Raw genomic sequence first — 23274 nt, 5'->3', positions numbered from 1 at the left:
TTAGAAATCTGATAAAAAGCTTAGTGATACCTCTATGAAAACACTGTGGGGAAGCAGAAGTTCTCACGCATTTCAGGCAGTTATGTAAATTGGTGCAGCCCAAGGGCAAGCAGTATGGCAGTTTTTATCAAAATGACAAATTCATAGCCCCAAGGCCAGGTCTCTTCTAACTACCTCTCCAGACACCCCTTCTACCTTCCCTGCCCTCCACTTTGCCAGGCTCTTGTCCAGTAGAGAACCACTGCCCCCTTGCCCTAAAGATTCTGATTAGCTAATGGGAAACCCCAAGAAAAGAAAAGGAGAAAAGAAGGATATTTATCCCTGATCCCTTCCCTGCAGTCACCTGGGCCTCCTGTCAGCTCCTCATAGGATTCTCTGCTTCCAAATTCCAGTATTAGCACCTTCTCCTTTTCCCTTCAAGTCCTGAGTGGTAACAGCCCCGCCACCGCCCCCTGTTGTTATCTGGAGGAACTGCATGCTCCCCTATGGCCTACCTGCGTTTTGCTCACACATTTATACATAGTCCTTTGATTAAAGTCATTCTGAAATTATCCTAACTGGGCTCGCGGTTTGCTGTCACAACCCTGGCTCATACGCCCTTTGCTTAGTGTCTTAGCCCATTCCATGCCACAGTGCCACAGGCTGAATAATTTATAATGAATGGAAATTTATTTTGCTTATGGTGTTAGAGGCTAGGAAGCCCAAGGTCAAGGGGCCATCCATATGTGGTGAGGGTCTTCTTGCTGTATCATAATGTGGACATCACATGGCAAGAAAGCAAGAGAGGACCAAACTTGCATTTCCAACAAACTCTCTCCATAATAAACCTTCTTCCTCAATATCAAGGTTAATCCATTCTCACTTTCTCAGCTGTTGAATTGTGAATTAACTCTCTAGTACATGAACTTTAGAGGACACATTCAAATCCTAGTACCTAGCAATCCTACATCTGAAAGTCTGCCTGTGTTTAGACTTTCACATGTGCAAAATGATATGTGTCTAAGAGAATTCCTTGCAGAACAGATTAGAAACAATTAAAATGTCCATTGTAGGGGACTAGTTACATAAATTATAGTATGTCCATAGAAGAGAACATCATGCGACTACTTTTAAAACAAAAGCAAGAAAATTTTCTTTGATGGAAGTACTTCCCAGATATATATGAAGTGGAAAAATCAAGAATAGAGTCTGTAATACTATCTCTTGCCTAAAAAGAGGGAGAAAATCAGAATATATATTTGTTTTTGCTATGCATAAAGGATTCACCAAAATAAAAGTTTTCTGAGAGGAACAAGACTCTTCACATTTTTGTAATGGATTAAAATTTTTTTTAACCGAATGACCATGACTAGCTAAGAAATTGGTGCCAGAATTTATACACAATGGAGTATTACTCTGCATTAAAAAATGACAAAATCATAGAATTTGGAGGGAAATGGATGGCATTAGAGCAGATTATGCTAAGTGAAGCCAGCCAATCCCTAAAAAACAAATGCCAAATGTCTGATATAAGGAGAGTAACTAAGAACAGAGTAGGGACAAAGAGCATGAAAAGAAGATTAACATTAAACAGGGATGAGAGGTGGGAGGGAATGGGAGGGAGAAGGGAAATTGCATGGAAATGGAAGGAGACCCTCAGGGTTATACAAAATTACATACAAGAGGAAGCGAGGGGAAAGGGAAAAATAATACAAGGGGGAGATATGAACTGCAGTAGAGAGGGTAGAGAGAGAAGAGGGGAGGGGAGGGGAGGGGAGGGGAGGGGGGATAGTAAAGGATAGGAAAGGCGGCAGAATACAACAGACACTAGTATGGCAATATATAAATCAATGGAAGTGTAACTGATGTGATTCTGCAATCTGTATACGGGGTAAAAATGGGAGTTCATAACCCACTTGAATCAAAGTGTGAAATATGATATATCAAGAACTATGTAATGTTTTGAACAACCAACAATAGAAAAGAAAAAAAAAAAAAGAAATTGGTGCCAGAGCTGTTTGAGTAAATGGGGTAAATGATTCAGCTTCTTGGCAGGCTTGGAAAGGCTGGAGCCAGGAAGTTCCCTCTTTCTTGCTGACCTTTATTTATTTATTTATTTATTTTTGCTGCTGGGGATTGAACCCTTGGCCTGTGTATGTGAGGTGAGGGAAGCAATCTACCAGCTGAGCTGTATCCCCAGCCCTCTTGCTGACCTTTTATTGTCAGGTCTTTGCCCCATTTTTATTCTTATAATTTAATTAGAACTTCAGAATTTTGATTACCTAATGTTGGTTTTCCTTTCAGATGTGAAAATGAAGAAAGGACTTAACAACTAACAATGATGCTCTTGAGCCACGGTTCCTCAGCTGTCAGATCATGCAATTTGTGCCTCATGGGTAAGTGCTGCTTTTCACCCCGGGTGTTTAAGAGCATGCCATTGTGTTCTTCACCCAGAGAGCAAACAGATTTCCTAGGCTGGAGGACCCAGATGGACCCGCCCAGTGTCAGGGGTTCAGCAGAAGGTAGTAAGTCAGTGCCGATGGCTTGGATTCAATACGGGTTTCTGCCTAATATTAATTATAGGGAACCAAACAGATGAGTAGGAAAAACATAAGCCACAACACCGTTGGGGACTGTCCTTGTGTACAACTGAAAGAGCCATTTTTCCTGCTACCCTCACTCCAATCCAATGTGGAGTTTATCACCCTACCCCTATATTTGGGAAGAGGCCAAACCCCTTCTCTCTTACCATTCCCCAGAGAAAAATCATCCCTAAACTTAGGTTTCTGCATTTCATTTATTATTGATCTTTTTTATTTTTCCCTGGAGTCCTATTCATTCATGCCTTTTCTCTGCCTTCTTTCTGATAATAGTTCAGTATCTTAGTGTCTTCTGTTCCATATTTCATCAGTAGGCATCCGTTCACAGACAGTTGTCTCAGTGTAGACTGTCCACGCACTGGGTAATGTACAGCATCCTTGGTCTCCACCTGTAAAAATGCCAGGGGGGGCCCATATCCCCTAAAGCTATTGTGATACCCAGAAAACAAATGCTCCCCCCAACCTCAGGAGGATGAGACTCACCAATTCCCATTAAAATACCCTTTCTTCTTCTACCACCCTTTAAAGTGTGTTGGTTAGCAACATGCTTATTCATACCTGAGAATTTTTTTCAGATAGATAACTGCTTCTTAGGAGACTCCCTCAATCCCTGATTGTTAGTACCAGTTCCCAAATCCATCTTATTTTGGACCCCCTCAGGACACTGCTTGGACCATGTGTCATGGTACCAATGTCAACTAAGAACCATTTACTTGAGTATTTTTATTAGTACAACAAAGTCTCAATCCAATATTAATACATGAGTGTAAAAGAATATCAAACCTAGATTGTTTTAGGTTGAGCCCAGAGTAAACATTCTTGCTTTTCTAACTTGTTTTTCTTTTTCCCAGTGTACCTGAGTCTAATGTTCGTCAATTCACACAACCTTCCTGGTAAGAGATGTTCTTGGCTTGACTAAATATTGGATAGGATCAAAGTGTTGGGGTGACCATTCAGATGTATAAGATATGGGAAATTTGATTTTTTGATCCCAAACACATTGCTTATTTTATTGGAATCCTTTTTCTGTAAAAGGAGGTCAAATTAACTACTCTTAATTTTCTTGTTTGTCCCACAAAACTATTATAAGAAATTGATACTAGAAATCATTTACAAACCCCTTGAAAAAATATCTAGCTCCCAGTAGTCTCACTAACAGAAGAATAAGGAGACACACGCTACACCAACAAAAAAATAATTTCTATTTAATTTACATTCTTCCACCTGCTGGTTCCAAATAAAGAAAAATAATCTTTCATTAAATCTTACCTGCATATATAAATCTGTCTACAAAACTTCAATTGTCGGGAGCCATTCTCACACGTGACTGGGTGACTCCCGGTTAGGGTCTGAGGCGCTCTGGCTGTGTCGGAGCTTTCCCGGCCCTCTCCTGTTGAGAGAACCTGTCCGTGTGGGGGTGTAACTGACCACTGACCCCGGAGGCCCAATCACTGACCCTGACCTTGGAGTGCGGCCCCCCTTCAACCTTCATTGGATGGAATTCTCCCCTGAATTTCTTGCTCCCCAATAAAAGGCTACTCCCTGGCGTGCTCGCTCTCTCTCTCTCCTGCTAGCCCTGAGTAACCCTTACTGCCCTGCCGGGCGGTTAGAGGAGGGAACCAGAGAGGGGAGCCGTCTCGGACCTGGTCATAGAAAAAGGTAACTGAGTCTGTGTGTTTATTTCGATCTCGCTAGCTAACTTTTATGCCAAGAACCTCATTAATGAAACCATTGCGCTGGCCGCATGGTAGATTCAATAGCTTCCCATATTAAATGTATGTATCGCCTTCTGCTAAATGGTGGGGATGAGGAGGTAGCAACCAGGAAGCAAAGGCCTTGGGTCTTAACCACAGAAAACTTAGGTGATCTTTCAAAATTTGCCCAAAGAAAGTCAGGATTTGACAAGAGGAGCATTAGTCCCATTCGCCATTGCCACTTTCCAGTGCCTGCCACCGCCTAACTAATCTCACGGTCTAGAAAATGGCTGTATTTGTGACTTAGCATTGTTGTGGGGCTTCAATGCCCAGGAAGGACCAGTCTGAGCACACATTAGATGCCCTCCTACCTGTGACCAGGGGATTAGTGCAGGGAGAATCCAGAGGAAGGAAAACTTGCAGTGGGCCGAGCTGAACTGCCTCTGGAGGGGCCGGAAGGGAGTGGGAAGCATACCAAGAGTCCAGGATGAACTGGATCCTTTTGGTCTGGTGAGCTACAGAAAGTCCCTGATTGGAGAAGCCCTTCAGTCCAAATTCTGTTTACACAGTGCCGAATTCCTGGTTCCTAAGCTTTGCTACCCTGACAGCATATTACTCATTAATAAGCTGTATTAGTTAATTTCCCATGTCTGGAGTTTCCAAGATACCAGGCTTCCAGAAGACGCCTCTCTGCAGAGGCCCCAGTCCTAGATCCCAAGGGACAGACTGAACAGTGGCCAGAAAACCACCCTGGGCTCAAAATTTCAACGCTTCTTTTCTCCTCCTGTTCTCTTTATGTCTTTCAGATGGACGTTGTAATTTAAAGATGACATTTCGAGATTTCCGGTTAATTCTATCATGGGAATTAGAAAAACAATCCACCGTGCCAACTCACTATACATTATGGTATACAGTCATGAGGTTGGTTACATCTCATGTTTCTCTTGCTAAACATATCATCTTTTGATTACGTGGTGTCTTCCCCCGCCCCATTGTTTACTGGAGTCTTTTTGACCAAAGGTAAAACACCCATTAATTTTTTTTCTTTTCATACTTACATATGTGTTTATTAGCAAATATAATAATTATACTATGTGATAAAATAGAGGAGGTGTATAAAATTAAATATTGTGCTCAATTTGAACTTCTTGTCATGTAAAGTCTACTGTATTCTCTCCTGGTTTGTTTTGTTTTCTTTTTTTAATGCAACTAAAGTTAAACAAAGAAAATTATATTACAGAGTATTTTTGTGGCAGTAAAGGAAGGAAATAGTTTTGTCACCCATTTATTTTTAATTAATTTGAATGCTTCCATGATCCAAAGCTACTTTTGACAAAGCTATATTTATTACCAAAGTCAATATCTACATGTCAGAACCTCAGAAGCAAAACAGTTATAGGGTTCTCACAAATGATCTCTCTAATTCAGTCAATCTGAATGTTTAAAAGTCCTGTGTTTTCCAAAAGTCCAAAGGTCTATTGACCATATTGATGGTTTATGTTCAGTTTTCTTTACTCAAAGAGGCATGTGGGACACCAGAGAGAAGTCTGGGCCAATCCAGCACATGCTGGGTACTAAGATGGTATGATCCTTGACCAGCTTGACACTCAGCTTGGGGCTCAGCCTCTGTGTGTTAATGCCACCACTTAGGGGTGTTGCGAAAATCAGTGACATAATGGATGGAAAACTTCTTTGTCTCCCTTCTTCCCGCATCTGACATTGCTATCATAAGTGGTTCCTTTGATCCTGTAGTCCCTTGGAGTGTTCTTTCGCTGATGGTTTACTTGGCTTGTAGCTGTTGCTGCTGGCCCAGGGGAGGACGTGTTGTGAGTTTCTCCTCTGCCTGCTAAAGCCTTAAAATTTCTCTCTGCACTGAGTGCTCACATGTGTTGTCTACCTACCTTTCTGTGGCTTGGTACAGCAGATATCTGTATTGTCTCTAAACTAGCTCAGGGATGAATTAGGACCAGACCATGTGGCTTTCAGCTAGAGAGGGAGGGAGAGAGTCTCTGGAAAAGCAGTCATTATTGTCCTGAAGGGGGAGAAAGATCTAAGGCCTCTATGATGAAAGCCCAAGGTTCATTCATTAATTCATCCAGCAAATATTTGCTGAGCACCTACTATATGCCAGTAGATCCATCTATGAGCCAAAGTCCCAAAACTCTGTGGGCTGAAATTCTGAAAGTGGAGACGTCATTAAACAAATACAGGTATAATGTAACAAGTGGAGATAAATACTATGAAGAAAAATGTTGAAAGGGTAAGAGGGATTGAGGGGTGGGGGTGGGGAAAGGATCAAGTGTTGAATTTCCAATAAGGTGGTTAGGGAAGACGTTATTTGTGCAGGGCCCTAAAGGAAATGAGGAAGTGGAGCACACAGACTGGATTCTTACTACCTAAATTTTTTTCCATTTTCCATTTCTTTTCTTTCCAAAGTAAACGGGGCAATATGGAGATTATTGAGAGCTGTACAAATGTCACCACGCCATTTTGTGATGTAACAGATGTGTGGAAACAAGCATTTGAGACCTATGTTCTCAAAGTGCAGGGATTCCGAGGGAAAGAGATGCTGTTCAACTGCACCAGCTCTGCCTTGTCCACCAACAGTGAGTCATCTGTTTCTCTATGGCTTCCTCCTCCTCATGATCATCATTATTTGCTCTTCCATGAGAAAGGAAGGGCTGCAAAGGTGTCTTGGATTCAGAGCTAGGCTTCCTTGTGGCTTGCTATTTCCTCATTCTGTAACAGGGACTAGTTACTAGAGCTGCTCTAAGTCTCAGCTTTCTTGCCTGAGAATGAAACCTGCTCTTTGCAGGTGGTGGCTCCAGACCTCTGCGAAGCAAGCTCTCCTGGGCATTAGTAGCTGCTATTTTTCTGTTCGCTTTGCATTCTGACAGGAAGTGGGAAGCAGGGTTCAAGTACCTTGTATCTAAACATCAGGCTTCTTTGGGCCAGTATTTCCCTTGTACCACAACCCTACCCCAGATTGAAACTCAACTGCTAAATCTTACACGAGCAAACACCCAGATGTGCATACAGCTAGGGCCCAAAGCAGCACAGAGGCAAAGAGCATAGGTCTCCTTCATCCTTCCTTTCTCTGTACCCAGTGTCCACACCCTAAGGCATTTGCATTAATAGGTCCAGCTTCATCACTTTTTTCAGTTTTCCAAATTTCAACTTGTTTCCAAGAGAACGGGTCAGCTTTGGCCCTGTTACAGGGTGGGTGGGAGTGTCCACACACACACACACACACACACAGTTTTCACAAAGTCGTGATGATGACTGAATCCCATGCTTGTGAGACTGATGAACAGGAGTGCATCTTTGGAACGAACAGTCATATCTGTGTGTGTATGTAGAAAGGAAAGGAGAGCACAGTATATAGACTGTGGTGTTGGGATTGTTGAAGAATGTGTAATGAAGTAATAATGAGGTCTTTTTCATGGTCCAAATGACAGATATGAAAAGTACATAAAGAGAGAGGACTAGAAGGAATGCAGAGTGTCCTTGGACACAGTCCTTCTGTAGGTATGGGGCAGTGGTATTAAAAACGTGAGCACTGCCAGGTGTGGGGGCGCACACCTGTAATCCCAGGGGCTGGGGAGGCAGGAGGATCACGAGTTCAAAGCTAGTCTCAGCAAAACCAAGGCACTAAGTAATTCAGTGAGACTCTGCCTCTAAATAAAATACAAAATAGGGTTGGGGATGAGGCTCAGTGGTCGAGTGCCCCTGAGTTCAATGCCCGGTTCCACCCCCCAAAAAACCTGAGCATGTGTGTTCTCAAATCCAGAATTCCACTTTGCTCTAAAGAAATCATTAGGACAAATGCAAAGATTTAGTTCCAAAAATATTTACTGATACCTTAGTTCCGTTCAGAAAAATAGAGATAATCTAAATGTTCAAAACAATGAATTGGTTAAATCACAGTTCAGCCACTTGGAGCAACTGAATTAACCATAAACAATTATGGTGTAGGGGACTAGTAGACTTTCTGTAAAGGACCAAAGAAGGAATAGTTTAGAGTTTTGTGAACCACATATGGTCTCTGGCCCATATTCTTCTTCATCTCTGTTTATAATCTTTAATAAACTTACAGACTGGCCTTTGATGCAGATAAGTATGTATCAATATGTTTATAAAATGTGGTTAAGTGAAATTATGTATCATAAAAACAGTGTAGGTTAAATTATTTAATTTTAGTTTATATAAATGTGTGTGTATGTGTGTGTATATATGCATATTTATGTTTGTAAATATGTGTTTAGTTAATACATGTGAATTATGCATGTATTTATATATACACAAAAGATGATTAAGACAATTGCCTATCGATATTTTCTATAATGATTAATTGTTAGTAGTACATTTCATTATTGAAATATAAAAATGAGTCATTTTTAATTTTGTTTTGAAGACAGAACAAAAATTGGGAAAATGATGGTGTTCAAACAACAGGGGGCATTGTTGATATGCAGTCATCAACTCAGGAGGGATTTTGTTTCTGTTTTCTAAACAGTATTGTATGAGCCACCGGAGTTTGAGATTGTTGGCTTTACAGACCACATTAATGTGATAGTGAAATTTCCACCTATTGCTCCCAAGATTTATGGGGAAGAAATACAGCACCATTTATCACTTTGCATCAAAGAAGAGTCCATGGGGATTGTTAAGATGGTAAGTAAGTGGTCTCCGACACTAGGCTCAAAACAGTTCTGAGTGGGCACTAACAGACTCGACTCTCAAAAACAGAAATGTTTAGTTGCGAAATTCAAACCAATGGGTCTGGGCTTGAATGTGGCCTAAATTTAGGAAAGAAGAAGTCCATTTGTTGCTGAGATATCTTGATTTAGCCCAGTTGTGAGCTCTTTAAGAGAATAAGCCATGCACACAGCATCAGGGGACACAGAAGAGAGAAGTGTGTGTCGTAGATGGGGGGATGGCCAAATCTCAGCAAGCCAGGGTGACATTTCCTTGAAAGGGCAGTTTAGCTGAGCCATGCATGGAAAACACCGGTTGCTGCCTCTCCATTCCTCAGACACAGCACAGAAAGTGGCACTTTCCAGCAGTTCTGTCCCCACCCAATCTCCCCAAAGGACCCAACTGAATGTCAGTAACCTCTGGGTGACCCTGGTACTCACCAGTAGGCCTTGCTCTAATAGCATCTTTTATTTGCAGAGCCTTTGCCAGTTGAGCCCTTGCAAGTAAGACCAGCCCTCAAGAATAGGGCAGGGGCACTTCAAACCGAGGGCACAGGAAGTTCAGAGGCCGTGAGGTTGGAGTGGGCCTGGTGGCTCACTTGAGAAATGGCAGGAGGAGGTGATGGCGTAAAGAAAACAGGATGGGTAAGGTCCGAGGGGGAATGAAGCCAGACCTTGGAGGGCTTTGTGATTCCAGTTCTCCTGAGTATGACAGAAGCAGCCCCTGACCTAACAGGATGTCCTGGCTGGTACGTAAGGACAGACCATAGGTGGCAAAAGCCAAAGTTGAGATACCATTTGGATGGTAATCATTTAATAAGCAGCAATAAACTATATAATTACTATCATTTTCCTTTAATATCCACATGGGATTATAATCAACACCCTAGGAAAAGAGAACAAAATAATAGGGGAAAAATAAGTTTATATGACTCAAGGACTGTGTCAGATACCATTAACTATTATATTTCAGCCCCGTCTCTTTATGTTCCAACCATGAGCTATGAACTATTACAAATTAATATTTCTAAAATGCTTATTAGATAATTAACACCACTGTAAGAGGAAAACTATAGTTGACAGGCATCTTCTTTAAATTACATTTAAAAAAAAAAAAAAGGTTACTCCCCAGGTGAGGGGAGGGGCAGAGTGAGAGAGAGAGAGAGAAAGGGAGAGATGCTTGGATTATTTGGTGGTAGTGGAGGTAGTGAGAAGCAATCAAATTCTGCATGGATTTTGCAAGTGGAGCACAGTTATTTTCATTTAAGTCAGATTCATAATGAGGTAAAAGAAGAAGGAAGTCAGGACCCCATCACCTGGACTTGTCATTAACTAAAATAGGGAAGATTATGGATGAAGTTGGTGAGAGTCGGATGGCAGCTCAGTTTGAGACATGTCAAGTTCAAGGCACCTAAAAGGAGATCTGGGGCAGGAGTGTTCAGTGGTGATCTCCCAGCTAAAGAGGGGTCCTGGGAAACCACTCACTCCTGCATATTGAAGGCCCTGAGATCAGACTCTAGACTAGAGCAGCTTTGGTGAGTCACGGGGTAAAGGGCTGGTTGGAGTGAGTTCAAGAAAGAGGGAGAAGAATTAGAGAGCCCATTCTTCTGAGGAGTTTTTCTATAATGAGAATAAGGGATATGAACTGGTAGGTGGAGGAAAAGGGAAGATGGAGTGAAGGGAGAGACTTTTTAAGATGAGAGAAATTGCAGCATGTTCACATGCAGATGAGAAGTCTCAGGGGAGGTTGCTAGAGCCATGTCCTAGCATAACTGCAGTGGGTGGGATCTCCAGAAGTGGCTGGGAGCATTGCCAGTCACAGGAGTGGATTGTGCAAAACAGATGTATAAAGGAGGGCCTCTTTGTACATTTTCTGTTATTATAACAAAATACCTGAAGTTACATACCTTGTAGAGAAAAGAGGATCATTTGGGCTCATGGCTCTAGAGGTTCAAGGTCAAGAGATTGCTTCTGATGATGGCCTTCTTGCTAGCAGAGTCTGGGAGTGACAGAGGGCATCACATGGTCAGAAACAGCAAGCATGTGTGTCTCTTCTGGTCTTTTTCTCTCATCAAACCACCTGTATTCAACCTGGGGCTCCACCCTGGTGAACTTAACCAGTACTAAGGGCCACCTCCCATAGGCCCTTCCTCTAAACACTAGAGTCAATTTTCAGGACTCTGACTACCTCACAGTAAGGATTAAATTTCCACACATGAATGCCTGAGGGACACTCAAAACCATGCTCAAACCACAGCACAGGACCATTGTGGGAACTTCTGTTTGCTTGGTGGGAAATGGGAAGTTGGCAGTAGAGACTTGCCCAAGGCCCCATGGATCCCAGATGTTCTGTCCTCTGCCACGTTGTGCTTTTCCGTGGGAGGCAAGAGCCCTCCCACCACGCTGTTTCCACTCGTTGTCACCTTTTCCTTCTTCATTACTTACTTCCACGCATGAGCTTTGACTTTGTTTTGTGTGTGTCTATTTAATAACTCCTTCTCCTTCCCAAAGAAATGTATAGAAACATATTATTACCAAAGGCTGCCTTTGAACTGCTAGAAATCCCAATTTACAGAACTGCTGGTGAGAATATATTTTAGAAACTATAGAATGAAAATTTTTTTTAAAATTGTTATTCAGGAAAGAGCCTTCATAACATCTTTTTAATTCCAAAGTGAAACCAAACTGCAGGGGAAAGGCAGGGGTGGGGTGAGTTAGCCAGCAGCCTCAGGGCCCTGGCTGTAGATGAGCTCTGTGACCTGGAGAAGTTACCTGGCCACTTCAGCTGCAGTTCCCACATCTGCAGAATGGAATGATGCCTAGGCTGTTTTGAGAGTCAAAGGAGTTACCCTACGTGGAAGTCCTTTCTGAAGTGTAAACTAGATACACATTATCAATTCAACAAGATCATCTTGAAAAATGGCAGGCTAGAGACCTTTATCATCTTTGGGACCTTTTCTCCTCATGTGTATAATGAAGTTGGTAGACTAGATTTTATGGTTTTCATATATGTGTGTGCCTAGGCATAAATACGTGTAGTTTTGTGGTGATCCTCTGATATTTCTAACCCTATTTGAAATTTGAAGATGGTACCTCAAGGAGTCTCTTACAGAGCTACCTCCAAATGAAATTCTCATATAAGTCTTACTAAGTTTTTTTGCTTCTTTTTCAGCATGAACCCAAAATAAATGGAAACACCACTGGAAATTTCAACTATGTCATTGACAATTTAATTCCAAACACAAACTACTGTATATCTGTTTATTTTAAACCTAAATATCTGGAAACAAGAATACAGTCTCCCTCAAAATGCACCTTCCTTCGCCTTGACCAGGAATCAGGTGTGTTGCTTTCTGAAAATCATGTTTTGAAATTTCAATAGGTTTACTCTGAAGAAAACCTACTGAAAGCAAAGAATGTGGAATTTATGGCATGCTGAAATTGCTTGAAGCAACTGCATGCAGAGGCATGGGAGGGTGCCCACTAGCTGGCTGCCTGAGGCTGGGTGTGGTCTGTAGATAAGACCTGGCTCCCAGGAGCATTGACTCTAGCTCACAGATGAGAGCGAGCTGAACCTTGCCAGCAAGGAGGAGAAGGTGAATGATGAAGGTGGAAAGCCTTTCTGTTGCAAAAACACCAGAATAGCCAACAGTGTGATCTTGAACCCTCTTCTGTGTGCAGAAATGTGCAGGAGAATGATAGAGCTTAGGAGTTTTCCCTGCTGGTTATTTTCTCAGGAAGTCACTCTATTGCCAATATATATTGTTGTAACAAAAGGGAAAAATCTATGAAAGATCTTCTGGCAAGAAGCTCTTCTAATCCTCCCAGCCCTGGTGGAAGTATCTTTAATGTTCTGCTTTACCAGAGTAAGATAAGTGGGATGTGTAAGGAGATGACTTTAAGTGACATGTTTGTTGCACATGCAGCAGTGCCTGGCTGCAACTGGCTGTGGCCATAGCACAGTGTGATTCTGTCCTCTCGTGTTCCTCAAAGCTGAATAATGCACATGTGGGCTGATTTTAAAGGAAAAAGAATCTCAATCCTCTCATTTCAGTTGTTTTTACAATATCAATTAAACAAGAGAAAACCAAAAACTGCATAGAATCTTTTTCCCTTTAGCTCTTACAAACATATAAACACAGAAGAAATTTATGTAATTATGTTCTCTTTTTTTTTTTTTTTGCATTTCTCATTTTTATTTGACAGAAAAAGTTGCTCTTGCTGTACAGATTTTTAAAAAACGAAAATGCCTTTTAAGAAACATGAAGAAAAATTGGGGGAGGGGGCCACAACCTCATGGGGGTAGGGGCCAGCTAATTTTTTAACTCCTGCCCCTTCCATCCAAGAACACCTCAACATAACTTCTAAATTCTAAACCATCACCCCCAGGAACTTCAGGCTGCCGTACCTCCCAGGGCCTCGCTGATTCTAGGCCTCAGGGTCTGAACTGTATCCTCTCCTCCCCGATGTAATCATGTTCTAACGCCAGTTATCTGACCTCAAGATGTCCAACAATTCAATTCATTTCTGATACTAACTACCCAAAGTCAGCATAGACCCCAGATGTTAAGGGCTCAGGCTCATGATGGCCCCCACTTCAGATAGCAGTCACAAGTTTTGGGTCCCCAGGTCAACTTGACTACAAACTAGAGAGTTCCTTTTGGGTTCTGCATCTCTCTGACCTAACCTATTACTCTATTATAATCAAAATTTGCTAAAATTGACTCACAGAACTCAGTGACATGCCACACTTCTGATTACCATTTTACTACAGAGCCTGTGCGCCAAGACCTAATGTAGAAGTACGTAGAACCAGGTCTGGAAGGGGTCCCAATGCAGGAGCTTCTGCCTCCATGGAATCAGGGTGTACCCCCTCCCAGTACATCAGTATGTTCACCCACCCAGGAGCTCCCAAGCCTTAGTGTTCTGGGCTTTATTGAGTTTCACTATATAGGTGTGATTGGCTAAATCATTGGCTATAAGGTTGGACATAGTCTCCATCTTCTCTCTCCTCCTGGGGGTAGGGCTGGGAGGAAGTTCCAACCCTCTGATCAAATGATTAGTTTTTCTATTGATCTGCCTCCGTCCTGAAGATACCTAGCTACACCCCCATGAGTCATTTAATTAGCATAAACTCAGAAATCAGTATTAGCCTATTTTCTGCTGCTATAACAGAGTCCTGAAACTGGGTAGCAGGATGGAGGACATCACATATGGGGGAGAGTGCTCATTTTATAACAAAACTACTTCCAACATTTAACCCTTTCCCACAATACCAGCATTAATCCATTCAGAAGGGCAGGGTCCCATGACTCATATACCTCCCCAAAACATCACAGTGACAATTAAATTTCAATGAGCTTTGGAGGAGTCATTTCAACCACAGTAGTCCCTAAATGGGGCTTGTTAGAATTAACAAAAGACACTGCTATCTCTTAGGAAGTTCCACAGCTTTTGAGGTTTTATGCCCAGGACAAAAACCAGAGATTCCAGAGGTAGATTGATGGATGGATGGATGGATAGATAGATAAAGAGACAAATGAAATTATATCCTAGTCTTATATAAAAACAGAACTCTCACATATATAATACAACTTAAATTGTTAAAATGACAATAGGATGACGCTTTGATGAAACCCAGAGCTGCTGATTGGGCAGCTGACAGTTCTTTGGAGGCTGATATGTCTGGGAGGATGCGCTTCCCCCTGACTTTTCTCTAATCCACCTGCTGAGAAATGGTCATGCAGCACAATCCAGTCATTCCATCTGCACTTGGCCTGACCACGTCCTCTTGCCTATTAAGTTAGCCTTCACTCATCCGTCATGTCCAAGACAGTTAGACTATCCAAATACTTGACATCTGGATTCTTCTCATCTGAAACTCAGGAACCAAATAGGTTTGGATACGGTGGCATCTGTCCGTATCTGCTCACCATCTGAACTGCCCTCAACTAGACAAGCTCAAGATCCACACAGGGCAAATGCTGAGGGGTTTGGAGGGGCAACCTGAGACCAGCACTGACTTACTCAGACCCAGCAAAAGCACCGCAGGCTTGGATGGGTCAGACTGATGGGGTGGTTGGGCAGAGTGGGCTGGGCATGGGATGGCAAGTGTGAGCTGAGCCAAGGAAGAATAGTAACAGGTTAGTCATAGAGATGGAGGACCCAGATGTGGGACTTTGGATGCCATTGTGGAGACCCCGAAGGGATGTGAACTGATCTGACTCTCTGGTTGCCACCAGGTGGGGGAGCCAGGGGACTAATGGGCTGGAACTACGGTAACCTAGATGCCATGTCTTGGTTTTCGGTCCACACCAATAAACTGACGTTAGTCATCAATCAGCCTTTTGACAAAGTTCTTTTTCTTTTCCATTAAAAAATAAAATAGTAATCAGATATTACCATTCTTGTTGCTCAGCTCAGCCCTCTTCTCATAAGATCCTTTATTTTTTTGAAAATCCCAATGCAATTCCATGGAAAATCCAAATTTTGAAGACACAACCTTGTCTCCCCTTCTCAAGATGCATTGATCTTACCCCTCTTTCATGAAGAAGATGGTTAACAGAAATAAAGTCCACTTACAACTTCCTCCTGAGTTGGAACATTGAAACAATTCCTCTCTTTTCAAATAGGAATATTTAAAAATAGTATACTTGCATAATCTGCCAGTCTTTTTAGATTATCATCGAGCTAAATATAAGCATTTTGCTGGGAACAGTGGCCCATGCCTGTAATCCCAGCAACTCAGGAGGCTGAAACAGGAGGATGGCAAGTTTTGAGGCTAGCCCCAGCAAATTGGTAAGGCCCTAAACAACTTTGTGAGACCTTGTCTCAAAATAAAAAGTAAAATGGCCTGGGGATGTAGCTCAGTGGTAAAGTGCCCCTGGGTTAAATCCCTAGAACCAAACAATATAAAAATAAAGACAAAAATTTTAAGTTCTCACAAAGAATGCTCAGATTTGTGAGAATATCCCAATTTGACAAGCATTGTTCTAGCTTGTTAATTTCAATTTACATAATTTAGTTTGTAGAATGTCCTATTTTAAAGATTGCATTTGGTCTGTGTTAGTTGCCTTTCTATTACTGTAACAAAACCTGAGATAATCAACTTGTAAAGAGGAAAGGTTTTTTATTTTGGCTCAAGTTTTGGAAGTTTTGGTCCATGGTTGATTGGTCCAGTCACTCTGGAGAGGCAGCACATCTCGGTGGAGGGCACATGGCAGTGCAAACTGGTCATCTCATGGCTGGGAGCAAGAGACAGAGAGAGAGGTGACTGGGTCCCACTGTTCCCTTCAAGAGCATGCCCACAGTGACCAGAAGATCTCTCACTAGGCCCTCCCTCTTAAATGTTTTCCAACACCTCCCAATAGCACCACAGACGGAGGACCAAGCCTTTAACACATGAGCCTTTGGGGTACATTCTAGACATTCCAAACTATAGCAAGATCCTTTGTAGCTACTCTCCAGAAATTGAATGGGTACATGAGTCAGAACCTCAGTTTTATGCCATTGCTTCACCAATGAAGTCCTTTTGGGGTTCACCATCCTTTTCAGGAGATGTGGAAGAATTTTGCATCATCAAGGTGCATCTGTGCAGCTAGAACAGATTTTAGGACTGTCCTTGATTTGATGATCCTGCACTCAGTTTTTAAAATTTTTTTATTTGTTTTAATTAGTTATACATGACAGTGGAATGCATTTATGCACTTTGATATAACATACATAGATGTGATATAATTTCTCATTTTTCTGATTGTAGATGTTGTAGAACCACATCAGTCATGCAGTCATATATGTATACAAGATAATAATGTCTTTTTCATTCTACTATCCTTTCTATCACCAGGTCCCCTCTCCTCCCTTCACTCCCCTCTACCTAATCTAAAGTAACTCTGTTCTTCCCTAGCACCCACCCCCATTGTGAATTAGCATCCACATATCAGAGAGAACATTCAGCCTTTGGTTTTGGGGTATTACCTTATTTCTCTTAGCATGATATTCTCCAACTCCATCCATTTACCAACAAATGCCCTAATTGCTTTCTTCTTTAAAGCGTAGTAATATTCCATTGAAAAAAATACATATATATCACATTTTCTTTATCCACTCATCTATTGAAGGGCACCTAGGTTGGTTCCATAGTTTAGCTATTGTAAATTGAGCTGCTCTAAACATTGATGTGGCTGCATTACTATAGTATGCTGATTTTAAGTCCTTTGGGTATAAACCAAGGAATGGGATAGCTGGGTCAAAATGGTGGTTCCAGTCCAAGTTTTCTGAGGAATCTCTGTACTGCTTTCCCGAGTGGTTGCACCAATTTGCAGTCCCACCTCACTCATTCTTCATGGAGATGAGGCTGGGTTCGTGAAGGCCATGCTACCTACCAGTGCTGGGTCTTCACCAAGTTTCTTTTTGTTCTTTGCTCACCCTTTCAAAAGGCTTAAAGTATGTAGCCCACTTTTATTTCCTTTTTACTCTCCTGTATCTACTTTTTCTGAGCCTTTGGATGCAGGATTAATACTAATAAAGATGTTTCTGGAAATTTTAGAGGGCCTTGGTTAAGTAACTAGTGATTACTTCTCTGACCATTCATACTTAGGGGGAAAAGTTTCTGTCAGAAAGTTGAAATTTTCCAAAAAGAATTTTGACAAGAAGCTAAAGGGAACTCACAATAGGGAATGGCGAGTTCAGCTGGGCCTGATTTTCGTTCCTGTGTGACCAACATCCACAGTATGGCCCAGGTGGCATCTTCAGTTCCTTCCTCTTCTCCCTGCCCATGACACATGCTAACAGGTGTCTGCTGGTCCCTTGAGGTGCGATTAGTGTGATGAAGAACTGAGCTTTTAATTCTGCACAATTTTATTTGTTTGTATTTAAACAATCACAGCTAGTGGGACAGTGCAGTTACAGAATATAAACCAAAAGAAATTTCACTTTGAAATACATGAAAAGCTAAATATATTTTATTGGTTAAAGAGTACGCCCTTGGCTTGCTCTCCAAGCTTTGGTATTTAGCAAATAGAAAACATTATTTTTCAAACTTCTGTTTCTCAGATAATCACTTTCTAACCCCTGACCAATGTGCATTTATTCCCATCTGTGATCATTTATTGGATTTCTTTTGAAATAAAGTCTTTTTTTTTTCAACAGAATCATCCGAAAATGCCAAAATAAGTGTGATAATCACTGTGTTTTCAGTAGTCTTCGTCTTTCTAGGCACCATCCTACTACTGAAGCGAATTGGTTACATATGCTTAAGAGATAATTTTCCCAAAGTCCTGGTATGTGGTTTTAAAAATTTTTGTATCTTAATTTTTCTAAACTAAAAATTTTTACTATATATTTAAATGTTTTCATAGAAGAAAGTCTCATTTCCATAAACACCAACAAGTCTTATCAGGCTGGGTTCTTTTCCATCCCTGCAGAAATATATTTTGCAGTTACAGTGTGTCTGTGCCTTATGTTTTCTCTTCATATACTGTCCACCTATTATTTATTTCCACCTATTGTATTATTTCTAATGACTACACAGAATTCCACTGTTATTATTATATCACATTTTTAACTATAGCACATTTGGATTGATTTCTTTTGCACTTCTTTTCCTTTCTTTCCTTGGACATTATAAATAGTGCAAAGGAAATTTTTGTATAGGTTATGTTTTGTTTTATTTTGAATTATTTCAGTGGAATCTACACACCAAGTAGATCTATCTTATAAATGATATTTTAAAGAACTGATACTAAGCTAGGCGCAGTGGCATACACCTGTAATCCCAGGGGCTCTGGAGGCTGAGGCAGGAGGATCACGATTTCAAAGCCAGCCTCAGCAACTTAGTGAGGCCCCAAGCAACTCAGAGAGACCCTGTCTCTAAATAAAATATTTTTAAAAGGGCTGGGGATGTGGCTCAGTGGTTAAGTGCCCCTGGGTTCAACCCCTAATGCCCCCCCCCCAAAAAACCTACAAGAACTGAGCCAGTAGTGATGTGTATCTCTCTCTAATGCTCCACTGATCACAATGAATCATTTTTACTGTCTTTATTCATTGTGTACATAATGCTCCCTGGGAGGTGCTCTCATGTGTGTTACTTTGATTATTAACAAAAACAGCCATTTGTTTACCTTCATTTCCTCTCTGTGCTTCTTGAACTTAGAGCCTTTACAGAGGCTAGATATTGATCGTACACTTTTTTAAACCTCGTGGTTTTTTTTTTACTCGACTGTATTCACCCATCATTTTCCATTTTCCCTATTTTATTCCTTCCTTTTATGTTAGTAACATTTAGAAATACATTATTGTTTATGTTTGAACTCATACACCTAATTCTAATTTTTCAGCAGCCATTATAATTAAACATTCCTTTATGGTTGATAGAAGTGCACTCCTAGGCTGGGTGTGGTGGTGCACACCTGTAAGCCCAGCAGCTAGGGAGGCTGAGGCAGGAGGATCATGAGTTCAAAGCCAGCCTCAGCAATTTAGTGAGACTCTATCTCTAAATAAATGAAATATAAAAAAGGGATGGAGGATGTAGCTCTTGGTTCAATCCTCTGGTACCAAAAAAAAAAAAAAAAAAAGTGCATTCTTCATGCTCATCTTACCATGTTGACATCTTATGTCTGTCTAGTATTTCTCCATTAAAAATTGTTACTCAATATTTAGGTTAAAAACCCTGGGAATGGAGAAACTGACTCTAGGCATAGCACCTTTGCTTATGTGTGTTCAATCAAGAATAGCTGTTATGAGCTGGGGTTGTGGCTCAGTGGTTGAGCACTTGCCTGGCATGTGTGAGGCCCTGGGTTTGATCCTCAGCACCACATATAAATAAATGAATAGTCCATTGACAACTAAAAAAATATTAAAAATAAAAAAGAACAGCTGTTAACATTTTTTAAAGCAGCATCTTCTCTTCATTTAGCAAGTGTAACAAACATGTCAACATGTTTCTGGGTGTGGAGGACACACCTTAGAGTTGAAAGTGCTGTAGAGACAATGATACTTATTGATGATATATGATTGTCTAAATTTTAAAAGTCACATGATTCTAAAGATAAATTATTTAGGATTATTACATTTAGCAAAGTCCTCACATTCAAAAATATTTGGGAAAGACCGAGTCTGTACTGACTTGTTTTCTTGTCGTTGTTGCCTAAGCAATACAGTATGCCAGCCATTCACACAGCTGTCCCTCCAGTGTGTGAACCACCTCCAGGGGACTGACAGTTGAGAGGGAATGCGTGGAGATTCCATGCAAATGCATGGCGTTATATAAGGCACGTGCGCTCAGGGGATCTGGAGGGCCAGCTGTGCCATGCACCAGGAGCCAGCCTGGCACCAGTGAGCACTACCTAACCTGGGCTCCCCCTGTTGTTCCTGCAGTCATCATCCTCATCCCCATCATGGTGCAGTGGCTACTCAGCTTTATTATGTAGAAAATAAAGAGCAAACACAGTGATAGACTAATTATCTGTCTCTTCCTCTACCCCTGCCCTCTCTCTCTCTCTTAAGAATTTTCATAACTTTGTAGCCCAGATATTTCCCAGTCTGCCATCAACAGAAGCTGTGAATGCAGTGGAAGTCATTTCTGTCAACAAAAAGAAGAAAGTATGGGATTATAATTATGACGATGACAGTGACAGTGACCATGAAGTGGCTCTCAGAACTAGCGCTGGTGGTTACACCATGCACGGACTGACCAGCAGGCTTCTGAGCCAGGTCTCCGCTGCCTCCCAGGAGCCTGAGATGGAAGGCTCTGAAGCTGAGGAATCTGATCCATACGAGGCTGAGCCTGAGCCCCACCCTGGGCCCCCTACGGTGCCAAAGCCCAGCCCCTGCTACACAAGTGGTCCCTATGAGAGGAGAGAGAGCTTGTGCCAGGACTCTTTTCCTGAGGACAACTGCAGCTCCCCTGGAGGGTCCGGGGACAGAATTACCTTTAATGTGAATTTAAACTCTGTGTTTATGAGAGCTCCTGATGACGATGACTCAGAAGAATCCCCTTTGGTGTCATCTCTTCCAGAAGAGATCATCAACTTAGAAGAGGATCCAGACCAAATGGAATCCTGTCTTCTGGTGGCCAGTGGGGAAAGGTCACAGTTGCTCGACCTTAGCCCCTTTTCCCAGTGCCTGTGGACTGAGGAAGATACTCCATCTGATAGAAGTGATACTTCTGATTTTGATGTTGACTCTGGAAGGGACGGTTATATCATGAGATGATTCTGAATATAGCTCATTAACTTGAACTAAGAAGTCCACATAGGGTTCTCGCCCTGTACACAGACTTGTTGCCTTATGAGCCACAAGTGGTCTGTGAGGAAAGGAGTACAAGGAGTAGAACTATAGGGGCTGGCCAGTTCTTCCTGATGACATAATCTGTGAGCATTCCCGGTGTGGGAATATATAGTATTATCGAGCACACTGTTTACAAGTCCAAGTGATATATTTTGAAGACGCATACTCTGCCTTCTCCCTTTATTCTAATATACTTCTTAGGAATCTCATCTTGGTTCCCAATAAGCAAGATTCCCTGTGTTCTTCAGGGTGATCTTTTCCCTCTGGCCCTGTAATGTTTCTGGGAAACAATTGAATTGCCAGGATGGGAGAAGCGAGAAAGAAGGGAAAATCCTAGCAGGAGCTATGAGTAGTGTGAGCAGGTAGAGACCCTGAGCCCAGGAAGCTGAAGGAATGAGCAATAAACCAGGCTGAAGGGATGGGTTGGAGCAGGATTAGCTGGAGAGAAAGGATGCAGATGCATAAGGAAACAAGGGAAGGGCCAGCAATTTCAGTCAGTGGTCCCTGGGCACCTCTCAGATGTCATATTGTCACCACCAAGCTGAGAACTCCACTCAGGTGCTCATGCAGCCCTTCCCGGCTTTAAGAGTGAAATACAGATATGCACATTAATAACTGTAGTATCAGGCAGGACACATTGCATGAGGGAGAGGGATAAAAATCTCAGTGTCCCATTTTAAGATCTAAAAAAAGAACAAAATCAAAAATGCTTCAAGGTCTTTGGAAGAAAGGTGGCCTACAAGTCTAAGAGATCCTGTTTGTCAAATTTTAAAGTGCTATGTGCTGATTGCAAATATCCTCAATGAGACCAGTTACTGTAAATGGGGCAAGGGAGGCGGGTGAAATCCTAGAATGTCATGTAGCAAACAGTATTAAGCACTGAGAGTCAGAGTCGGAGTTCTAACTGCTCAAATTTCGCTGTATGACCCTGGGCATTTTACTTGGCCTCTCTGAGTCTCAACTTCTTTTATTTTTTAAACAAAATTTCTAAAAAAATTATTTTTTAGGGTGACTATGCAATCTCTAAGACCCTTTGAATCTAGAAGTATTTAAAAACACACAGGAATAATAAATAAATACAAAAGTTCTACGACCCTGCCAGGCTCCCAGGAAGGATGAAAGGTTGAGGATCTTCCCATCTCACTCCCCTTACCCCTAGAGCAGGTTTCTCAGACCCATCTCCTGGGCCTATTCAAAAGGGGAAAAGCAAAAGTCTTGCAGGTCGTGGCTCAAGGATTTTTAATAGGTAACTTATGTAATTGCTGTAAAGTAACCCAAGAAGGAAACCCTTATTTAAGAATCTAATGAAATCCCTTAGGCAAGAGACCTTGTCCTACAGAAAAGCCACCACTTTGCCTTCTGAACATATGTATTGTATTTTGAAAGATTTCACATTGCTCTTTTAATACGACCTCTCTATGGTGCTAGTTTGGCACCCCTGGCGCTTATTTTTAAAGTTTTGAATAACGGTTGGGTGTTTGGTAAAGGGTAATAATACAAGAATACTTTTTCGTACAAACTCGATGTGGGCCTCAGAATTTTTTCTCATTCAAGAGTGTATTTGTGCCGCAGATTTTTGCTTCTGCTGGCATCCCGGAATTGCACCAGCTCCCTCTACAGCGACAATGGCCCCTGGCCTCCGGGCACGCGCCGGGGTCAGGCGAAGCCCTAGGTTGCCCAACACGTCCGCCCGCTGCGTTTCTAACCTCACCCACCCTTGAGCAAGTCCCCAAAGAGGAAGTTAAAGCTCTCCTCTGCAGTCTTGTGACGAACTAGCATCTGGGAAACGAATGACGTGTCGGCGTGTTCCTCCCGGGGAGCCCTGGAGAAGGCTGGGGTCTGCTCACCGAGCGCTTTCTAGAGGACGCGGCGTTCCCGTGGGAAGAACCGGGGGAACCCAGAACTGCACAGAGCCAGCAGCCAAGCCCCAAACCCGGGGCACCTGGTGGCGTGGCAGCGCCCTCTCCAGGCCGAGGCCGCCTGGCGCTCCTGCTCGCCGAGGCCCCGCCCCCGACC

The 23274-nt window shown here is 42.1% G+C and overlaps 1 protein-coding gene and 1 long non-coding RNA gene across 3 annotated transcripts in view; one reads left to right on the top strand and one right to left on the bottom strand.

The window, feature by feature from the left end:
- The window catches only part of Ifnar2 (interferon alpha and beta receptor subunit 2), a 33075-nt gene extending 10311 nt beyond the window's left edge, over positions 1-22764 (top strand). The window contains exons 2-9 of the mRNA XM_076868542.1: positions 2284-2375; positions 3431-3472; positions 5080-5194; positions 6710-6879; positions 8790-8947; positions 12143-12311; positions 18121-18251; positions 20476-22764. Coding sequence (XP_076724657.1) covers positions 2318-2375; positions 3431-3472; positions 5080-5194; positions 6710-6879; positions 8790-8947; positions 12143-12311; positions 18121-18251; positions 20476-21183 — 1551 coding nt within the window. The 5' untranslated portion in view covers positions 2284-2317 and the 3' untranslated portion in view covers positions 21184-22764. The remainder of the gene's footprint in view (positions 1-2283; positions 2376-3430; positions 3473-5079; positions 5195-6709; positions 6880-8789; positions 8948-12142; positions 12312-18120; positions 18252-20475) is intronic.
- LOC143408655 (uncharacterized) lies at positions 16115-23238 on the bottom strand. Of its 2 annotated transcripts, none has more exons than XR_013092516.1 (3): positions 23106-23238; positions 20901-21154; positions 16115-16214 (listed from the first exon to the last, which is right to left on the bottom strand). It is a non-coding gene; the product is annotated as an uncharacterized LOC143408655 (long non-coding RNA). The 2 variants fall into 2 exon arrangements; XR_013092515.1 differs by lacking the exon at positions 16115-16214 and adding an exon at positions 20347-20551.
- Between the last annotated feature and the right edge of the window lie 36 nt (positions 23239-23274).

This window comes from Callospermophilus lateralis, chromosome 10 (assembly GCF_048772815.1).
Source record: "Callospermophilus lateralis isolate mCalLat2 chromosome 10, mCalLat2.hap1, whole genome shotgun sequence".
Classification (NCBI taxonomy): Eukaryota; Metazoa; Chordata; class Mammalia; order Rodentia; family Sciuridae; genus Callospermophilus; species Callospermophilus lateralis.
This window is presented reverse-complemented; position numbering and strand designations above follow the sequence as displayed.